Below are 19,628 nucleotides of genomic sequence, written 5' to 3'. Positions count from 1 at the left end.
CAGCCAGGAAACCAAAACACTGGACCTGGTGTGTGTGTTTGTGTGTGGTTGTGTGGACGCATGCACAAACGTGTGCACATGCGAAGAGAGAGAGTCTCACAGCGGTGTTCGTATCTCACCCTGAGAACAAAGATCCTTCTGTAGTGGTGCTGTGAACCCTTACTTCAATATATGGGTTTGTGTGAGGGCCTTGCATGATTCTGTTTGTTCCTTAAATATGATACATTCTAATTATATACTGATTAAGTGTGTAAAAAAATAAATAAAATGATCTTATTTCTGTAGTGTTGGCCCTCATTCCTATCTGGAATAACAACATTGTCCTCACAAGGTTAACTAAAGAGCTCTGCGAATGCAGCGACATCGATACAACGATGTCAGACTGGACAAGAAACACGCGCAGTCAGATGATCAGACAGATTTTAACAAACCGACAGCGTAGCCAGATTATACATTTCCAACTTGTTTTGGAGTTAAAACTGCAAATGCATGCACCCAAAATGTTTGGTAATGATAACACCCAATGTAGCCGACTTATTTGGAAGAGAAAACAAAGACACCCAATAAAATTAATGCCAAAACTGTCCCATCACACTTTACGTCCCGCTTCAGATTTGACCTCCCGCTCTTATCGTAGTTAAAACTGTTTTCTTACGCAACAAGCAGTGCATAAAAAATGGCTGCATGAATCTCACCAAAATATGTTGGGTGTATCTGTAAGTGTTGAATGTATGTCCCTCCTCATAAACAATGTGCAAAGACAACTTTATGAATAAATTGTGCATTGTTAACATCCATGTTTGCTAGCTTGCAGTTTTCTTCTTTGCTGCCTTGTGGTCAAAAACTCCACAAGGTAGCTTTAATTTCAGGGTAAAAAATGTGATTTGGGTTATTTCCTAATTGAATCATGTCATACTTTCATCTAATAGTCATGTGAGCCAATTGCAAAAATTACCCCCACTACCTGCTGGGCTCTGAAAAGACCACTTACAGTACAGACAGAGGATTTTGAAAGCACTAGTGGAAATCTAAGCAGCTCAACTACATTACAGTTTTACATTTTTGCCTCTCAGTTTACGCAGATATCAAACCTATTTTGACCAAAACCTAGTAAATAGACCATGTGTATCTACATTCAATAGAAAGTGGCAGTACTCAAAGAAAGTACTTTGTACCGGTGACTACTGGGCAATAAGCGTTTATCACCAACCTTCCGGGTTTTCAGGTAATCAGGCTAAACTGTTGTTTATACGCTGTCTGGTTGTCTGATGACTCATCTTACTGTGTTGCAGCATTGTTGCCATGTTCCCAGAGCTCAGCAATTATCACCGCCATGAGGATCATGCGAGCGGTTGCTTGCGTCTGTGAGTGAGTGAATGAGTGAGTGAGTGAGTGAGTGAGTGAGTGTCCATGGCTAATCTCGCATTTTGCTGCATCAAACTGCATAATATTTTGGGTGGCCAGAATATGGCTGCATATACTCAAAGACCTCTCGTGGTTGCGGAGACTCACTTTCTCAAAACACCTTTTAATGTTTTATACTGCCATTGACTGCCTGCTCCTCACTCACTACTATTAACCGGCCCACGGTTGGAAGAGTGCGGTAGTGATAACACAGCTGAGTGCCTTCTTTTAGTGTTCTGGACGATGTGTTTGTCTATTAGCCAACAGCTAACGTAACTGCCAGTACACAGACTGCTGAGTACATCGCCGCCACTCAGCCGCTGCTGCATGGGGAGAAAGCTTGGTGAGTTTAATTTTTTTTTCTTTGGCAAGATTGAATGAAATGTATATAACGACTTCGAGCCGATTGCCTGCATGCATTGCCGCTTGTTTTTGAGTTTGAATAAAGTGTCCTTTTCCTTACAGCCCATTAGTGCCTCGACAGACGGGTTAACCAATTGTGGGTTGTACTTATTCAATCACACAATACAGCAGTGGTCGTTGCAGACACACCTGGCGGAGAGCTGCACACTATTGAGTGCACCTTTCTAGTTACTTTGGGGACTTCAGTGTTATCATAGACATAGTGGACAAAAAAAGAAAATAACATACAAGTTGAAATTAACTGGAATTATCCTTTTAAATGATTTTTGTGAATATACATTCATCTTTTGTACTTTTGCTTCTGTCCATGCATGTCATTTGATTGTGCTAGTGTACAGACCTGGAAGCAGACCCTGAGGTCTTTGATCGCTCCTTTCTGTCACACTCCCGTTTCATTAGCTTCCCGGGACTCTGCTGCGAGGTTTAATTTCATTGTGGGAATAGGAGATAGAATGGGCCGGGCCACGATCGGACACGTTAATTATAGTCTGACTTGCAGGTCAGTTCTCGGGGTCTCCCCAGAGCTCCATGAGAAGAAAAGATAGAAATTTAATTTGAATGATTTTCATTATACCTCTGTCGAATACATAATTTAGTCCCAGTTAAGTCCTAGAGTGATGGCCGCACACGCGCACACACCTAAACATCCCCCACATACATGCACATGACCACATACATCCCCCCCCCCCCCCCCCCCCCCCCCCCCACAGTGTCAACCATTTAGACCAGGTTAGGATGTTACCATGGGAACCAAACAGATAACAGACGCACTGAACCCCTCTTTCCTTCTACGTAGCTCCCGCTCTCTGTCTTCTTATCTGTCTTTGTCTCTCAAGTTTGGCTCTGCTGCCGTAGTTTCACCCTTTCAAAACAAGAGCCTGATCACCTGCCAAGTTGTTTACGACCATCCAAATGTGACGTTTCGGCTGTTCGACAGACAGAGAGAGAAAGAGTGACCCTAATCGCAGCGTCCCTCTCTGGCGCAATTATCTTCTCACTCTGACATCCATCCCTCCCTCCTTCTCTCTATCTCTCCTCTATCTCTCCATCTCTCCCTCACTCCTTTTTTGCGGTCGAACATAATTTGAGTGCAATTAACTTCCCTTAAAAGCCCCGGCTGCTTTAAACGCCGTGAATTAGAGGGGAGGCAGATGCAGGGAGAACGCGAAGAGGTGGGGAGACGGAAGGGAGACGAGGGAAAAAGAGGCAATGAAAGAAAGGAGTCGAGAAAGAGAGGGAGCGAGTGGAGGTGGAATGAAAGTCAATGTCACCAACGCTGGGGAGGAGAGAGGTGTGTTTGACCTCACTAACAGAGACAGTAAAACACTTGAGCTGGCCCTGTTGCTGGCAGTGAATTGTCATTGTACTGTACCTTGTAAAAGACTGAGGGGTTCTCCAGTTGCCATATTGCACCTGTTAAAGGTTGAGGTGGTACAGACTCGCGGAGACAAGATTTATGCAAGTGATATGGAAATGTACTCCAGGGTGTGTCAGTACACAGTGACATCACAGTTGGGCGTGAAGAAGACATGGGCAAACTCACAACATTAACATCAATCACACTGAACAGACTGAACTTCGGATTCATGTTTGACCTTCTGTACTTAGCGTAGTTGTGTGCACACCTTTTTTTCCCTGTCCAATTAGATCTCTGCAATTAGTGTAGTGAGTACAATCTTATCACAACCGATAGAAAATAAGGCTCTGGTTAAAATAAACCGGAATAATCCTGTAACGGGACATTTAAAAAGGCAACTGTACCCCAAAGCAAAATTTGCTTAATAGAGAGAGGTTTTGAAAAATAAATGATTACAAATAAAAAGGGTTTAGTCCTTCAATGCGCTGTGCAAACAGGTACAAACACACACACAGAAACACACACACACACACACACACACACACACACACACACACACACACACACACACACACACAAACGGGAATGGGAATGAATATCATGGGTCATTTTACTTTTCCTCCTTCAGCCTTTCCTTGTCGTTTGCTCCCTCCTTCCATAATCGGTCTCTCTCCTCCTTCTTTTCCCCCCTCTCCTGCTCTCTCAATCTCTCTCACGTTCTCTCTGTGAAGGTCATGCAATTGATTTTCCTCTGTCTATTCATTTTTCAAGACTGGCTTTGAAACGTGGGAAGCAGACAAAAGCCACATCGGCCCCTCCCCTTCCCTCCATCCCTCTCCTCGCCTCCACCTTCCTTCCCTCTCTGCTGGCCCTCGTCCGTCCAAAAACCCTCGGACAAGAGGGAGAGTAGAGGAATGCAACTCACCCACCCTTTGCCCCCTCTCTCCTCACACTCCTCTCCTCGTTCTCTCTTTATTCCTTCTACATTTGTCCCCTCCCCTCCGCTCTGTCCTCCTCTCCCTTTCAGCTGGATCTCTGACCACATTCCACTAACGGAATTAAAGTCATGCATCACACTTAAAACCCTGCCAATGCATTGTGGGTAGACTTGTTCAAACTGATGTCCAAATTACCATCGCATTTTCAGCCCTGGCCCCGCTGAGACTGTATGACTCGCTTGTAGAAATCTCCAAACATTTAATAAAATACTCAAGATATCAGATCCCGACCTATTGGAAGAAATGTTCAAGATAATTCAGACTGCAATACCGTTCGTAGCTGACATGCGATTCGTTGTGTTTGTCCAGCGCCTCGCAATTTCCTATGACCTTCGCGTAGCTGCTGCAGGATTCTATATATTTACAGTTATGGTTCACATTTGTAGGAGAAGTGCTCTCATTGTAGTGTAAGCAGCATACCTCGCATTTGTCTTCTTACCACACTTCCAGTTCATGCACAGGACAGCACGGCTACCGCACACCTACTTTTCTAAACAGGTATTTTCTATCAAGGCCAAAAAAAAGCCTCAAACACCGAGGCAAAACAATTCACTATGCGTAGAGCTCAGTCAAGGCCACGACTGCGCATTAGTGCGATAGTGCATGGACATCACTCAGACAGTCACATTGTGCAGCGCTGCATGGCTGGTTAGCTATCAATGGATCCCAATGAATTCACCCGTAATAATATTTGTATGTATGTATGTATGTATGTATATGTATATGTGGCCAAAGACTGGGCTCACCGTGTCAGTATTATAGAGATCTCTGAGTGGGATACTTTTAGTTAGATAAGTATAGCTGGGTATCTAACCTCAATATTTAGTAAAAGTATACACTGAAAACAGTATGTAGCACTGAAAATTGGAAACTGTTAAGTCTGAAAAATTAAGAGCATGAGCCTAATAAGATTATGTGTCTCGGGTCCATGCTACCTGCTGATCTATGTACCTTACTTGATCAATGTGCACAAAATGATTCAGTACAAAAACAAGTGACAATGGATGCCGATACAACTTTTTCATGTTAGATATTTTGACATGTCATGTCAGTAGGAAAAGCACAGGTGTAAATTAAATTAATGTTGGCTGAATTCCATTTAGCTGATTCAGTTTCAGGGTCCTGGTATCGTGCATGCTGGCTCACTTTCACATTGACATTTCCCATAATGCAGCAATAGCGTCTTTCCTTTAGAGAATCCCTGTCTGGTAAATACCATGTCTTTCAAACTCTACACCCCGAGTTTTTAAACACACTTCCTCGGGTATTGCACTGGCACCACTATTTATACGCAGCCCAACTTATTATACCATTAAGACTATTGTGTCTTATCAGGTGTGTGTGTTACATATTGTGTGAAAGCAAGTCCCACTGAGTCACACAAAACATGCTATTAACATGACTGCTTTTTGCTCACATTACCTCCAATTCGACAAGAACAGGCAGGAACACACTCAGACGCACTCACAAACACACACCTCTAATTGTACGGTAGCTGCATCATTTCCCCTCAGTAATAGTAGCAATTAGACAGGCTGTATAATTACACTGTCCTCGTTATATAGTTAATTTCTGTAATTACAAATCACATCAATAGTTTCCTCCCTCTTTCTGTAACATCGATCTCACACCCATTCATCTCACACCAGCCTATGGAGAGTCTTTATGAATGTAATGTAATGTAATGTAATATATGCACATGTATGTTTACAGGCCTCAGAATGAACATTATGTTTGTGTCGCACACACACAGCACAAGCAATTACGGTCGCCAATAGAGGACTGGATTTTCTGTGGCGTGGGGTGTCTCTGTGAGCGGGAGTAAATGGACTTGGATCGGGCGGCTGAGGATTGCTTTTGATCGGCAGAGATATATGAGATGGATGCATGAATTTCAGCGGTTTCTGTCCATTGACAACAAACATCAGCAGATGTATCTCTGCCGTGTATTTTTTCTTACAAGCTTCCTTAGTTTAGAAATGATCCTTCAACCATGTTTCATTTACCACTGCATACTTGCACGTTGTCAAAGTCCATGAAAAGTTTAAATATTGAACAAGTTATAAAAAATATTTCCTACCAGGGCTGTAAGCAGGATTTAAAAAAAATGAGTCCATATCTCCCCCACCCCAAGAGAAGTTTGAGCAGACAATAAAAGGCTTGTATTATTTGGATTTTTTATATTTTATGCAATTATTCACAGAAATTGAATTACCCAACACAAAGATTCTCAGAGGGAGTAATGAGGACATGACCTCAGTGTCTTCAATAGTAGATATAACTGTTTCCTACTGAATGGGTGTTCAGACAGAATGCAAATCAAATCAAATTTTATTGGGGTTTGTTTGCATACAAAGTAATTGGAAAGATGCGATTGATTGACGCAAAGCCAAGTGTGTGCAAGTAGTTGTAACTCGAGTGAGAACTGGCAGTGTATCCCGAGGCTTTATATCTATATTTCATGAACGTACAGAGACGAGATGAAGAAGGATAAAGACCGGAGGGAGAAGCAGTGATTTTGGCAGTAAGAGGCTGAGCGGAACACAAACACGCAGGCACACTCAGTCAGACACGGTCAGTGCGTTCGTAGCTAGCTAGCTTACAGCTAACGTACAGTTGGTGAATTGTCTGTTTAGGGCAACAAATCACAAACGGTCCAGTGGTCAGAACTGTGCTAATGATGCAAGGCAAGAATTTGCTTCATGTTCTGTCAGTACACACCTAGTTTTAGGAGTTGATACATCCTCTCTTTGGTTCTAAAAAAGCAATATTACAAATGGAATCAAAATCTATTTCATGTACAGTGAACTTTAGTGAACCAAAGCAGTTTGTTTCACAGTATTTCTTTACTGTTTTTTTCCCTTTTTCTCACCTTTTCTGCAGTTGCTGTCTACGTCCCTCAGAGGGCTCCAGGGCGGGTCTCCTTGGCTGGCAAAGGTGCGCATGTGCAGGTAGCTGATGGTCAGCCGGATGACTGAGGCCTTGTCCAGCTGGCTGGTGATGGCTCCGGGCAGAGGCAGCATCTTTGCCAGCTCAAAGAACTCAAAATTCTCCTTCCCCCGCCGTGAACGAGCCGCATTGCGAGACTTCTCTTTACGCAGGTTCTGGAGACTGAGAGGTGAACAAGGGGAGGGGGTATTAACGGAAGACATAGATGAACACAGGGAGGAGAGGAAAAGAAGAGAAGGCCAGAGAAATATTCTGGATCAGCTCTGTGGTGGGAGAAACAGGTAAGGTGTGTCATACAATGGCCATTTACTGACTACCTGTTGATTGATTCATGCTCTGTATAAATGACCTGAGCATCAATCTAGAAAAGTCATTCCATAAATACAGTACATATAATGGCAATGGCTCCTGCAATTCAAGTAAAACAATCTCCCTTCTGACCCATCTCTTGCAGATTGGCCTGGTAATTACAGACAAACTCCCGTCTTCTATCTGGCAGAGCAGAGTCCTAATAATGCCATTTGCTCCACAATCCATATGTGAGCACACACACACACACACACAGTCTCTCGCTTCGTATCTCTCACTTCTCCTCCCTTCCTCCCTCCAACCCCTCGCTCTCGCCCTCTCTCCCTCTCTCTCATCTGGTCCCGGGCTAGTGAGCTGAAGCCGTGATTGAGGGATCAATAGGAGAGGGAGGGGCAGAGTGACAGAGGGGGGCCGGGGCTCAGGTAGCCTGTCTCTCTGATTGGGTATTGACTCTCTTCAATGGGGCCTGAGTGGTGGAATTATGTTGTCACAGCCACTTCACAATTTGTGTCGGTGCTGCGCTGGAATAAAGTGTGTTTGTGTGTGTGTGTGTGTGAGAGACAGAGAGAGAGAGACAGAGACAGAGACAGAGAGAGAGAGAGAGAGAGCTAGAAGAGAAAGAAGAATCCACCTTTCTCCCTCGTGTCTGTATTGTTGATTCTCATCCTAAGAAAGACCACCAGTGGTGTGTGTATGCATGTGCTTGTGTGTGCATGTGTGAGCGAAAGAAAGAACAGAACAAAGAAAAGGGCTGTGCATCGTGTGTACATATGTTTATATCTTAATCAGCTGACCCAGTCGTTGTATTTCTCCCTGCTATTCTCGAACGTGTGTTTGTGTGTGTGTGTGTGTGTGTGTGTGTGTGTGTGTGTGGACTCATGCTGCCAGCCCTCTGTAACATCTCATTATTATACTGCCTCGACCCCAGCCACCGAGAACAATCAATACACACACATTGATTCTGCTTCGTTTTTATATCCGCCTTTAAATGACTGCCCATTAATAATTCCAGCCAAATTTACTTAATCTCCCACTAAGGGGAGGGGATTCACAGCTCTGACAGGATTGGCAGGTGAGCAACAATGCAGGTTATATGTAGCACTGAAGAGATCAGACTTATGTCTTCTGGATTGTGTTTCATTGATAGGAAATTCTTCTTCAGGCTGTCAGTGTGTGCAAGGGTGTCAATGCATGGATTTCACCTTGCAGAGATTAATTCATGGGCATGCACGCAGGCTTATACAGTATCAGCCTGTGCGTGTGTGTGTGTCTGTGTGTGTGTGTGTGTGTGTGTGTGTGTGTGTGTGTGTGTCTCACCAGGGAAGGGTGGGTGGCTTGGCCAGTAGTCCTTGTAGGAAATCCCACTCCACACTCACACACTTCCCCTCGCTGACAAACGGCATGGTTGCCATCCTTCTCCCAATCACGTGCCGACGCCGCTGTTAACGAAGGCTCTGATTGGCTGAGGATGTGACAGACTCAGACCTGGAGATCCACGACAGACAGGAGGAGCATAAGGAAAAAACAGAGGAAAAAAATAGTCAGTTAAGGAAGTCAAGGAAGTATAGTTCACCAATATTCGCCATAAAATAGTTATGAACTACCTAAACGTTTACAGGGGACAGCACCTTTTTGGGGATTTCAAATTGAACACATTTTAGGGAGCCTTTGATTCTTTAATAAGCAAACGTGTTTCCATCACAATATATTGCATAATTTTTCAAAGAAATTCTTTTTAAGCTTGGAGTGAGCACAAAGCCTTTTTTTAATAAAGGAAATGATGACATAATATCTCCATTTGCAGTTTCCATTCAGCCCTTTTAATTTGAAAGAATGCAATTTGCATTAAAATGCTTGGATGGAAACCCATTCTTACTTCATCTATCAGAGAGAGAGAGGGAAAGAGAAGAAAAAAAGAAGGTGGTGAGGTTGAGAGAGAGAGCAATTAGGTACTGTACTTCCTCACATAAAGGTCAGAGACTGTTCCCAAGGTAATAGACATAAGACAAAACACTGAGCCTCCTTTGAGGTCACAATTAAGCTGAAAAATCACAGATCAAGTGTCTTCCTTCGTCCCTGAGAGATTATTCAAACTTGTCTGCGGCTGGAGTTTAAAGCAAACATCTCCGAAGATGAAGCACATGCTGTCCACTGCCTACTCCCCATCTAATGCCGCCTTCTGCCAGTCTCCAACACCACCCTCCTGCAGTGGAAGTTAAAGTTGCCAATATTCCTCCCTGTCCTCAAACAGAGCGCCGCTCCTCACCCGTTTTTCTGCCCTCCCTCCCTCCCTCCCCGCTGTGCTGTGTTGACATTTAAAGGGCTCGTGTGGCCCCGAGCACTGCGGTGTCATGCCCTTGGGCCTGAGATGCCCTCTCCCTCTCTCTTACTGCCTCTCACTCTTAAACTCTCTCTTTCTTTGGCCCGGCTGGGTCAGCACAATCAAGTCAGTAGAGCTTTGCCGGGGCAGTAGAAAATGGATTATGTCTCGAGTTTGAGCATGGCTATGCTGACCTTAGCTAAGAGGGGTCAGCAGAAGCTGGGCAGGTTTGGCAGATATCATTTCACAAATCTGGGCTAAAACAGCCAACATTAAATGTATGCATGAGAAATTCTTGGATCAATTTCAAAAGCAGCAGAGACCGTGAGGGATTAAACACAGACAGAATAGTTGTTGAAAGTGGGGATTGGGTCATTCACTTACCTTTAGTAGTTTTAGGCGGCGATAGTAAAGCAAAAATCTATGCTTTCTATTGCTAAATTGTCTAAAAGATTGGCCTCGATGGAAACTGAGGAGTGGGGTATAGTGTGAATGTTTACCTCCAAATATTTCCTTCCACCATGCAATGTTTGATCAGAATGCATGCATTACTGGAGCTTAAAAAGTGTACTCAAAGCTCAATGCTCACTAAACAATAAGTCTACAGCTAGCGGCTCTGTGACGCTGTACTTCATATTCACAGCAGCACTTTGACCTGAATGCTAACGTCTGCATGCTAATATGCTCACAATGACAATGCTAACATGCTAATGCTTAGCCGGTATTAATGAATGGTACATATATGGTATATTTACCATGTTCACCATCTTAGTTTAGCGTGTTCAAATGTTGAAAATTAACCATACACACAAAATGCAGCTGAGGCTGATGGGAATGTCATTTTAGAAGTACGTAGTTGATCATAAACCAAAGTTTTGACCCGATGATGGCACTGTAGGAAAAGTCAGGGGATGTCTGTGCCACATTTCATGGCAATAGATGGGATACCTCCGTCTGGAGCAAAGTGACCACCCGTCCAACAATAGAGAACAATGGCTGCTAGACATAGAGAACTTGTATTTACCGTGCACTGCACTAGGCGATAACTTGGGCTGGGTGATATATAATGTAGAATCTATGTCACAATAAAATCATAGATAATAACAGTTTGACTAATTCAAATTTCTAGGCTGTTGGACTGAACTGTTGTTGTGTGATTAGATATATTTGGTTGTTGGTAGCTCTTTAAAGTTCTGATTGCCGTACAAGTTGTATTTAAGTCAGGACACTTTATCAATCTGTTTAATATTCCAGCCCCAGATTTAACCTTTTACGAGGGCCCTTACAGTCACATCATTTTTTGTCCGAGGCTTATGTGTTTGGCTAGGCTTCATATAGGAATCCTATATTTTTTTCCTCTCAAGCTTGCAGCCAGCAACATTGACAGACCTCTTTTCAGAGAGGATGGTGAAGAGGAGAAGGGTGAGGAGAGGGCAGCTCACCTCTGTCTAACAACTTCACCTTTGTCACCTCCTCTATCTGACCGGGATAAATGCACTACATGCCAAATTAGGCTGCGTACAGTAGGACGGAGGGATCAAAAGGAGACACAGGCAGGAAACTATTTACTCTTAAATTTTCCCTGCCCAAACACACACATGCACAGCCTTTTTCCATCCCATACCTGAATGTTTATCTCTTAATTGACCCTATCTGTGCTTATCTAATCTCTCCCTCCATCTTTCTGTCTCGAACTATCTCTCCATCTCTCTCTGCGTCGTTCTCTATCTGGGCAGACACAGGGGGCGTAATGGACAGGGGCCTCCACAGTAATTATTCAATCAACCTCATAACCTTGTCGCAGGTTGGGCGGCCCATTAATGCACTCACCCAAATGGACCCCGCCACTTTGACTGCTAATGCTTCGGCTAGCTAGCAGCACAACAGGCTGAATGTCATCTAGACAGAGTGTGAAACAATCCGCTCAATAGAGCTGAGTCGACTTATTCTGCGATGGCACAGTGGGAAACATATAGAAAAGGAAAGTGTGACTTCTGAGAGCACTGAGGGAAAAAATGTACTGCACCCACAGCTTCTGGAGATCAACCTGTATCAAGTGTGACCGCAGGTGTTCGCAATATGTTGCTGCAGTGCTACATATTCATAAGTGTGGTGTATATGTGTGTGTGTTTCAGACCCCTACCCTATAGAGCCACGCTCTCTTGGCACAGTCTCAACAGCAACAGAGCGGAGGGGACTGCGGCGAGCGTTCACAGCCGCTGTTTGCCGTGCGTTTTTTGTCTGGCTGCTTGCTTGGCGCCCGCTCTGTTTATTTTCAGCAGGGACGTTTAATTAGGGCCTCCAGCTGTCAGAGGTTCGTTAGCGTGCCCCTCCTCTCCCAGAGCCCCCCCTCTCCGTAAGGAGTCAGGGGCATCAGGCAAATGAACACATTTAAGTCAAACAGCACGCAGAGAGACAATAGCCCCACCGCCATGCCACCAGCTCCCCTAGGTAGAGATATGGTTGTTTTATGCCTCATCTCCCCAACCCCTGGGGCCTGATACAGAGGCTGGCCAAGACTGAGAATGTGGAGGCAGAGGAGCTCTCATAGCCCACAGGAGACGGGAGACGACATGCACACTGCGATCATGTAAAGGTGAAGAGCAGGACCAAGACTGTGCAACTGAGGGAAGGACAGACTAGTTCCACTTATGGGGATTTTTATAATTTATGATAAATTACTAAAATTAGATGACTAAAAAAAAAGATGTAAGAACCTCATCTTAGGAAATCCATTGATAAGTCTCTTTTTCTTTCTGTTAAGAAAGTGAAAAAATACATTGGATACATATATATATATCCTTAGTTATGATCGTAACGTCCCTGGGGCCAAATTTTAGATAATTTCCTCTTCCGCTAATTTTGACTATTGTCACAAATCCAACTAAACAAACTTAATACTTGTGACACATACATGAGCAGGCAAGAGCCTTCTCCTGAGATCTGGATAAATTCCACAGAATGACCTTGTCACCATTTGCATTGTGCTTTTAAGCAGTGCTCGCATATCATAATTGCGTCATTGTGAAACAGGACCCTGGTTTGGTTCTGGCATTAAAAAGGATACTAAAAAAAACTGGCATCAGTTTCCAACTCACATAAACACTGTGTGGCAGGAATTCTGGTCATTTTTCAGTGTTTCCCAAATAAAAATCATAGTGATAACCGTTTTTTTTTTGACAGCTCCCTTCTCTTCTTCAAACCCCCACCCGTCTTTACTCTAAGGTACAAGTGGAACACAACAGCGATGTAAGATGTTGCTGTGAATGATATTTTATCAAACAGAAAACGTTCAATATCATGGAAGATGTGGAAAACATGGTTGGAAATAACATGAACAGAATATTTATGTAGCTAGTTTTCTATCTTGCCTTTCATGTTGTTGAGTAGTTGTAAATGAGTGTCTGCAGAGTCCGGGAGATGAAGTTTGGTATTCTGGTTGGAGGGCTGAAAACTACTTATCATGCATTACGGCCCTGGTTGGACCTCAGGATTTGGAAGTCAAAAGACTTTTTAATGTACAATTTTTCAGCCGCTGATCAATCGACAGCTGCTGGACATGAAGATCCCCCCCCCCCCCCCCTATCAGTATTCCATATTCTGAGTCACTCGGCATTCTGCTTCCGTATTGGAGCGCCAGCTGTGGTTGACCTTGACAACTCTGGATCATTCCCAACCCAAGGTTCTCTCCAACTCTCAAGGGCCTTGGCGTCCCGTCCCCCGCCCCTTCCTCCTCCTCCCCCTCCACCACCCCCTTCGCCTCTCCCATCATCCTCACCCCTCCATCTCTCCTAACCCCCTCTTTGCTCCTCTATGGCCCCTGCCTGGGTCATTAATTATCTAATGGAATCAATACAGCGGTAGATTGGACCAGAGTGACCCCGCCCGCCCCCAGGTATCTCCGCGGTGATGAGGAGGAAGAGGAGGGTTCGGGAAGAGTGTAAAGGAATGGTGATAACAACATGTGTGAGCGGACAGTCACAGTGTGGACCGTCCCGAAACTGGAAGAATAAAGAGATTAGCGATAAATAAATGATTAGAGAGGGGGAGAGGGGTGGATGGTGGGCGGATGGGGGAGGGAGAGAGCATAAGTTGATGCGGAGCGAGGCAAATCAGATGGCAAGAGAGAGAGAGAGAGAGAGAGAGAGAGAGAGAGAGAGAGAGAGAGAGAAATGATGGACGGATGAAGACATAGATGAAAAAAGGAGAGAGAAAGAGATTTGCTAATGTTCACCCTTGGTAATCAATATCTTTCTCCTCCTCCTCTTTTATTACAGAGGGCTTTGGTGAGCGTTGCTTTGATGTCCACTCCTCACGGGCGTGGAGCTACGCAGAATCCAATCCATGCCTGTCATAATTACCATCTACCGCAGCCTGAGTATACATGAAGAAATACTCCACTTCACCTGCACCGTATAAAATATGAAGTTGAAAGTATCAGCGTACAGAATCCCATATATTTACAATATTTACCAGAAAAACTGCTCAATCTCTCAAGATTGCTCTCCAGTGATTTTTCTCAAATACACTGGATGTCATTCCTCGCTCAATATTGAAAGTAATGAACAACATTTAAGCAGCACAAGTGTAATAACTTGATGAAGGGTGCAGACTTCATCCCATAAACTGCCATTTACAGCAACAATTGTGCCTTTTTTTGGAGGCTATAGGAGCAGCGATGTCTCGTCACAGAATAATCCAGGTAAAATAGACACGCATGTGAAATAAATATGCTATTTATATGAATGTACAAAATATTAAATCTTAAATGCATTAACCCTGCAACAGAAGTAACAGTGCATTCTGGGGTTAGTTTTCCCTAATAGTAACAGGGCATAAAGAGACCCAGGAGCAACCGTAAGAGCTAAAAATGTAAATGGTTCACCGGAGCAACTCAAATGTCTAAATAAAAAATAAAGTGCAAAACGTCTAAAATAAGTTGAGCACTAAAAAGAAATGCATAAAGTAAAAATGTTGAGTCCATCATGGAGTTAACCATCCACAACCCTTATGATATCTGCTTTAAAGAAAGATTCCTGGGTCAAAATAATATCTGCAATCTACTCTGGGGTTAAATACCCCGACCTGCCTGTGAGGCTGGGCTGAAATGACTAAAGCGGGACTTACAGGAAAGTCAAAGATAAAAGCTTCTTGTTTTGAGCACTTCCACAAAAGGAATGCAGATGTGGTCACATGTACTGTAAGGAGAATGCTGATAATATTCATGTACAGTGTTCACAAAATTGTAAAAGTTAATGGTGAACAAACAGAAAAAAGGTAGAAAGAAACGTCTCCCTCTGACTCTGGAAGAGTCAGCTAAGTGGATGCCGCTTCTATAAGGCAGAGGATGGTAAATCCACTCCCGCAGGCAGAGACCACATCAGCACTGACCTCCACAGGCCAAAGAACAGCACACAGGGTCACTCACTCTCTCCAACACATTCACACACACACACACACATACACACCAGTGTGTGTACTGAATAGCAGGACTTGAAAGCACACTCTTATTCTGCACACCAGCACAGAGATGTCCACATGCTAATACAGACACATCAATTAGCATGGTGCAAATGTCAGAGTTCAGGGCAGAGTCAAACTGTTGATAAGAGTTGCACAAGTTGTGTAGGTGTCTTGCAGCACACTGGGGAAACCAGGATACCCGCTGGCCTCATACTATATTCCCACACACTGCTCGGAGCTTGACACTTTGTTTGAATATTTCCAGATATATTATTCATTTATAAAGTTCTTCGTGTCACGGCTTAAATTAAAGAACAAGAAAGAAGAAAGACTTTTGCACCTGATCTGACGTTCGATTTTAGAGGCAAATGTGACTTTGAGTGCGGATGACTATACATCATGTGCACGTAACTGCACGTGTCTGTGTGTGTGTGTGTGTGCGCGTGTGTGTGTGCGCGCAGCCTGGTGGATCCCTTCAGGCCGACGTGTGAATGACAGCGGGGGTTATGTAAGGAGCCACAGCGGGGCCGGAGTGGACAGTCCGACCGGAGATCAGGTCAGCAGAGTGTGACACTAAACACATCTCCCTGACACCGCGCTGACACCCTCTGTCACAGACCCACACACTGTCTGTCAACGCTCCTAACACACACACACACACACACACATGCGGCGAGAGCAAGACGTGTGTGAGCGGCTGTCTGTCAACACACCAGACACTGACCACCTTAGTGTGTGTGTAAGAGAGCAACAGAGAGAGACAAAAATATCAAGAGAGGAAAAGAAAGAGGAAGGGCGGGAGCGGTGAGGTGTCTGTCTACCTGAGAACTTGTCAATGAGTCACGGAAAGTGACTCATTGACAAGTTTTTTCTGCCAACCAAGATACATTTTTATATTACTGATATTAAGTTATCCCCTCATGTGATCATGATTCATTCAAAATGAATTCAGAAAATAAAACAAACAGAAAACCAGATGTTAACCTCACGGCATAATCACAAACACACTTCAGCGCTCATCTTTGATGGCCAGTAAAATAAAAGTGTCTGCCTGCCGGTAGAACAACAGCTCAGACTACGTTTTATTACTGTGAATTCATTTCAACTTCGTTTCATCTGCGGTCTTCAAACGGGACACTTTGTCTCCGACATTCTTACTTTCACAGAGCGATCCAAGTCAGGATCTGTCACACAGTCGCATGCTGGCATGAACCGCAGCTCCTTAAACCCAAAAGCCGAAGAAGAAACGTCTGGGTCTAATAAAAAAGGCCTGAACGCGGGTCACGACCGAAGCGCCCTGCACATGCGAGAACTGAAACGGATAGAGAGGCTTAGTGGCTCAGTGGGCCGGGTATGAACTGTACCACGGCCATGTGATGACACGGTCTGACCCTGTTTTCGTGTCAGTGTTGCTACATAAGTACGTTGCTGCTGTATCCGATCTTTATTAGGTAAAGTAGTAACATAGAAATTTAAAAAAGGTGCCAAAAAAGGTTTCTAGTAAGTTAGTACAGACTGCTGAATTACAAAAAAGTATGGACAGCAACCTTTTTTCACTAACAGAAACACGTTGACACCTGAAAGAGCAACTCTGTACCGTAGGTAGTTATTTGGTTTGAATTTATCTGAAGCGCCAGCTATCTCAGCAGCTGTGTGTGTGGGTGTGTGTGTGTGTGTGTCAATGATGCTGCCGCCGGTGTACGAAACACAGCAGAATTTATAGCACAGGTTTTAGAGAAACATTCAGGTGGTGTGAAACACAAATATCTACATATGGACAGACTCACACAAGCAAATAGGGAATTTTAAAGGGAATCATACAAATACCTTTACATCTGCACACACGCTATGCGCTCACACACATTTGTCCTTTGTGAAATAACTATTCTGACTTTTATTTCAAGTGACAAGCCATACGACCACAATCACTACAAATTCTGAAAAGAGAAATAAAAAAACCTGACAACCTGAGATCACCATGTGATGGTTTGATGTTGTTATTTACTTTACAGCAGCAGTGAACACTGTGCGTTTGTCACAGTCACTCTGCCAATTTGGACCACCTGCTGCAAACACCCTGAAGGCACCGAATGTTACGAAGCCAGTAAACTGTGACCAATTCTGCCTCTGCAGGCGGAGACGGACATGCAAACGCTCTCTCTGCCTCTATATCTCAAACTCCAGCACACATGCACACACAATGTATCAGAAAGTGTTGGGCCGTTATTATTGCGGTAAGGCACAGAAAATAAACATACATCATTATTTGGCTTATCTAAATAAGCAAACATCGGAAATTTGAACTCGGTGTGAAAGCAATAACGGTGCTTTCAAGGAAGAGCAAACGTTTCGTTTAATTATCCGATCAAATGAGACATCAATAATAATTTGTAGTATATTATAAATCTATATGTTTATAGATATACTGTAATCAAATGTACATTCAAACATGCTGTCACAAAGTAATAAAGGAAACCCCAGTAAGAAGAGGAAAGGTCAATTTCAAAACAAAACTTCCCTTTCTTTTATTCTCATTTCATAATTTATTTAATAAAAAACGACTTTTATTTCATTTTATACATCAACTTTCTACTTATTTCTAATGTGCCAATTAAGTAAAATATGGGGAAAATGGGAATTATTTCTGTTCTGTCCTTAATTAGACTCAGCAAAAAGTTATCACCGCTGCATACATGCTGATATTTTATCTCAGATAGAGAGAAAAACAACTTCAGGTGTAAATTTAACGAGTTACAATAAAACTGTCTTCCACCTGATTTCATCTTCATCAAGATAAAAAAAAAAAGATAAAACAATAGATTGACGCATCATTTTAAACGAACAGCAAAACATTTGATGAAAGGTAACAACTTTGTAACTGTGCATACACATGCGAGTGTCCAGCTCGTGTGTGAGAAAAATCAAGTGAGAGAGTGAGAAAGTGTGTGTACACTCATGCATGTGCGTGTGTTGACCGTAAGTTGTTAGATCCATTATCTACTCACCTGACGAGCATTTCCTGCGTTCAGTCTGCTGCTGTTGATCTGATCCACTTTGTCTCCCTCCTCCTCTTCTTCTTCTCCTTCTTCTTTTCCTCTCCGGAGCCCCTGCCCTGCCCTGGCGGTGGCCCCCCACCACACCACCTCCACCGGCACCTCGAGCTTAAACACAGCAAACAAACACTGTGTGTGTGAGCCAAGAGGGCTGGGATGGGGGCAGCTTCAATCCGCTCACTTTCACAAAAGCCGTGTCCGTGCAGCCGGACACATCGTGGACTCCCGTTGCAAAAGTGTGTGTGTGTGTGTGTGTGTGTGTGTGTGTGTGTGTGAGTGAGAGAGAGAGGGAGAGCAAGAAAGAGTGTGTGTAGGTGTGTTTGTATGTGTGTGTGAATGGAGCTAGCTGATGCAGCTCTCCTTGGCTCTCAGACTCACTTCACCAACACTCTGCTCCGCTGCTTCTTGGAGATGGACTCGGATTAGGACACAGCCAGTGTGAGAATCTCTTTTTCGCTCTCTCTCCCTCACTACGTCTCTCTCTCTCTCCCTCTCTCCAGCCGGCATGCTCCCTCCCACCCTTCCTCTCTCGCGCTCACTCATTCACTCTCCTCGCTGAGCTTCTTTCTTTTCATTTCCTCTTGGGAAAGCCGTGCACACCAGTTGTCTCTGCCTTCAGCTGCTCCCTCTCTCCCTCTCTCTCAGTCACTAGTAAATATAAAAGGCATGCTTGTACAGCCTCTCTCCTAAGTCTCTCTCTCTGGCTCTCGCTCCCTAACTCGCTGTGTCTCATGCTTTCGTTTACCCCCACCTCCCTGTGCCCCCCTCACTTTCTTTCTCACTGTCAAAGCTGCCTTTCAAATGCTGATTAGCAGTCAGAGTAAGAGAGAGAGAGAGAGAGAGAGAGAGAGAGAGAGAGAAGGGATGACTGAAACAAGTGGGAGATTCCATCACATCCACACGTATTGTAAACTGTGACTCCTGTGCCGCACACACACACAGAAACTTGTTTTTGTCACTAAGGAGGGCTTGACGTTGACTTACATTAATTCCTTGAGATGTACGCTAACCAAAACCAAGTTTTGATCATAGAAAGTTAATGTTTTACATTTTGGGTATCATATTTTTGGCCAACAAGTCCGGCAAATGAAACGGAAAACCCAACATTTGTGTTTGTCCTCCAAAATAACTAATATATGTGATGCCCTTATCAGAAGCCTGATATCGTTAGTCAGTCAACCTAAAACTGTTCAAGGTTAAATTCATTCACTCATAAAAGATGGAAATTACAGTTCTCCCAGATCAACCAATGCTGCCACAACTATTGTTAAGGATTGGTTAGATTCAGGTACAGCAGCTGCTTGGTTAAGAAAGGATTTATAGAAAGATTGATGGGAAAAAAAAAAAAAAGC

The 19,628-nt window shown here is 43.8% G+C and overlaps 1 protein-coding gene across 1 annotated transcript; it reads right to left on the bottom strand.

Moving 5' to 3' along the window:
* Nucleotides 1-5,283: 5,283 nt before the first annotated feature.
* On the bottom strand, nt 5,284-18,955 carry LOC116390826 (neuronal PAS domain-containing protein 1-like). Its single transcript, XM_031860932.1, has 4 exons — nt 18,655-18,955; nt 18,229-18,384; nt 8,758-8,925; nt 5,284-7,293 (listed from the first exon to the last, which is right to left on the bottom strand). The coding sequence occupies exons 3-4, from the start codon at nt 8,850-8,852 to the stop codon at nt 7,029-7,031; spliced, it is 360 nt and encodes a 119-aa protein (XP_031716792.1). The 5' UTR covers nt 8,853-8,925; nt 18,229-18,384; nt 18,655-18,955; the 3' UTR covers nt 5,284-7,028.
* Between the last annotated feature and the right edge of the window lie 673 nt (nt 18,956-19,628).

The sequence above is a fragment of the Anarrhichthys ocellatus genome, unplaced genomic scaffold (genome assembly GCF_004355925.1).
Source record: "Anarrhichthys ocellatus isolate YVR2014 unplaced genomic scaffold, GSC_Weel_1.0 scaffold24, whole genome shotgun sequence".
NCBI lineage: Eukaryota > Metazoa > Chordata > Actinopteri > Perciformes > Anarhichadidae > Anarrhichthys > Anarrhichthys ocellatus.
The sequence above is the reverse complement of the archived record's forward strand: the minus strand, read 5'-3'. Positions and strand labels throughout refer to the sequence as shown.